The sequence below is a fragment of the Cottoperca gobio genome, unplaced genomic scaffold, assembly GCF_900634415.1.
Source record: "Cottoperca gobio unplaced genomic scaffold, fCotGob3.1 fCotGob3_279arrow_ctg1, whole genome shotgun sequence".
Classification (NCBI taxonomy): domain Eukaryota; kingdom Metazoa; phylum Chordata; class Actinopteri; order Perciformes; family Bovichtidae; genus Cottoperca; species Cottoperca gobio.
In genome coordinates this window covers 140,001-142,606 of record NW_021166891.1, presented here as the reverse complement: position 1 = coordinate 142,606, position 2,606 = coordinate 140,001, and the positions used below count along the sequence as shown (strand labels likewise).

Genomic DNA, 2,606 nt, shown 5'->3' with positions numbered 1-2,606 from the left:
TTTAAACGTCTTTAAATGTCTTTAAACGTCTTTAATGTCTTTAAACGTCTTTAATGTCTTTAAATGTCTTTAAACGTCTTTAAACGTCTTTAATGTCTTTAAATATCTTTAAATAGACTTCAACACGTGTGTCCGGATACTTGGCAGTAAGTCGAACTCGTTCCCAGTGAATGATGGCCTCCGCCAGGGCTAAGCTTTATCACCACGGACAGGATATCGAGGCGTAGTCGTGGAGGAGAGGGGTTGCAGTTCGGTGGCCTGAGGATCTAATCGCTGCTCTTTGCAGATGATATGGTCCTGATGGCACCATCGGTCTGTGACCTTCAACAGTCACTGGATCGGTTTGCAGCCGAGTGTGAAGCGGTTGGGATGAGGATCAGCACTTCAAAATCTGAGCAGCAGGCCGGAGAATTGGAGCAGCGGGGGCGGTACTGCAGTCACTTTACCGCACCATTGTGACGAAAAGAGAGCTGAGCCAGAAGGCAAAGCTCTCAATATACCGGTCGATCTTCGTTCCTACCCTCACCTATGGTCATGAAGGCTGGGTCATGACCGAAAGAACGAGATCACGGGTACAAGCGCCCGAAATGTGTTTTCTCAGACGGGTGGCGTCTCCCTTAGAGATAGGGTGAGAAGCTCAGCCATCAGGAGAGACTCGGAGTAGAGCCGCTGCTCCTTTACGTTGAAAGGAGCCAGTTGAGGTGGTTCGGGCATCTAGTAAGGAGCCACCTGGGCGCCTTCTTAGGGAGGTGTTCCAGGCACGTCCAGCTGGGAGGAGACCCCGGGGAAGACCCAGGACTCGGTGGAGAGATTATATCTCCTCACTGGGAACGCCTCAGGATCCCCCAGTCGGAGCTGGAGGATGTGGCCCGGAGAAGGGGAGATTGGGGTTCCTTACTGGAGCTGCTGCCCCGCGACCCGATGCCGGATAAGCGGTAGACGATGGATGGATGGATGGAATTATCCCGTATTTTTAACCTTTCAAAAATAAAAATAGGCCTAATTTAAAAAAGTGTCCAGTGGTAAAGTGGCCTCCGGTAGAGCAGGTGGCAGTATGATGTTTAACACACAGAAGAAGAAAACAGGAACAATAACACAGAAGAAGAAGAGAACATATGATGAGTCACAGTGAACGGGAGAGAGATGGAGACGCAGCTGTACCTGCCAAACAAGTTAAAACTTTATACAAGTACCAAATGGGAGGAGACCTTCCCTTATTTATTAAAAAGCAGAGTCGGGACAACTCGTGCTTTTTGTAAAGTGTGTCATTCAGATGTTAGCATCGCACACGGAGGGAAAAGTGTCCAAGCACAAGCACGAGCACGCCAAGAGGCACAAACACACACTGTCAGTGACTTCATGTGTGACAAGAACTGTGTCGGAGGCACCAAGAGACCAGAGCTGAGGGACAGATGTCGATGCTTTGCGTCAAAGATAATGTCGCCTTCAGCTTCTGCGGTGATTTCAGTCGCAGTGTCGCGACATGTTTCCGACTCTGACAAGGAAGTCCTCGTGGGGGAAACACAAGACATACAACTCATCAATCATCAAATAAATTGATGATAATAACTAATAAATAAAATACATAAGTCTTATAAACATGTCTGTACAAGTAATACATACTTTAAATAAACATGTATTTCCTGAACCCGTCCTTTATGTGTTTACATTTACATTACATGGGGGCTGGTGACTCAGAGCTGTGAAAGTGCACGGAGTCCGCCAGAGACAACTCCCAGTTTCCAGGAAGGTTCCTCTCAGTTCCTCAGAACAGCTCTTCGTAATAATCGGGGTGAGGCGGTAACTTCCCCGCAGCCTCCTCTCGCTGCGGTTACTTTCTCTTTCAGGATGAATCCTCCAGCACCAAGTGCAGAACTGTGATATATTATATATTTATAATTACATCTTAAAGTTTAGCATTTTCACTCTGTGCAGAATATAATGCTGTCTCTTGATTATATTTATGTTTATTATTTTATTACTTTATTTAGATCTTTTATTTCGCACACATTACATTAAAAGTGTCACATCATAGTTGTGAACTGTCCCTTTTTTATACTTTAAAGATTTAAGACTTGAAGATTATTCGTCAGATTTTCATTCTGTGCAGTGAAGTTTTATGGATTTTACAGAAGCTGATGTCCGCCAGAGAATTTCCCTTATTTTAAAATTGGGTGTGAAGTCATGCTGTGACACAGAGGGTCTGTCCTGTCCGTGTCAACATCATCAATAAATAAATAATAATGATTTAACAGAAATAAAAAAGAATAAATAAACTAAGTATCAAATGAACTAAAATGATTTATATTTAAAAGTCAGAACTGTCACGTCCCGTGTCACGGGGCGGTGACGTCACGGGGAGTATTTAGGAGGCTCCTGTTGGTCGGAGTGTCAGTCAACATGAGGAGCGCGAGGACACTGCAGCAGCTCGCGGCTGTTCCGAGGAGGAGTCTTCATCACCGGTCAGCGGGGATCATCGGAGCCCCGTTCTGCAGGGGACAGGTGTGTGTGTGTGCGTGTGCAAGTGTGTGTGTGCGTGTGTGTGTGTGTGTGTGTGTGTGTGTAACTATTCTTCTTGTGCTGTTGCAGCCTCGCGACGGAGTGGA

General features: G+C 45.8%; 1 protein-coding gene across 1 annotated transcript in view; it reads left to right on the top strand.

The window, feature by feature from the left end:
• The first annotated feature begins 2,355 nt into the window (after nucleotides 1-2,355).
• Nucleotides 2,356-2,606, top strand: part of arg1 (arginase 1) — a 6,628-nt gene continuing 6,377 nt past the window's right edge. The window contains exons 1-2 of the mRNA XM_029426992.1: nucleotides 2,356-2,502; nucleotides 2,590-2,606. The exon at nucleotides 2,590-2,606 is cut by the window's right edge and continues 56 nt beyond it. Of these exons, the coding sequence (XP_029282852.1) occupies nucleotides 2,401-2,502; nucleotides 2,590-2,606 (119 nt within the window). The 5' untranslated portion in view covers nucleotides 2,356-2,400. The remainder of the gene's footprint in view (nucleotides 2,503-2,589) is intronic.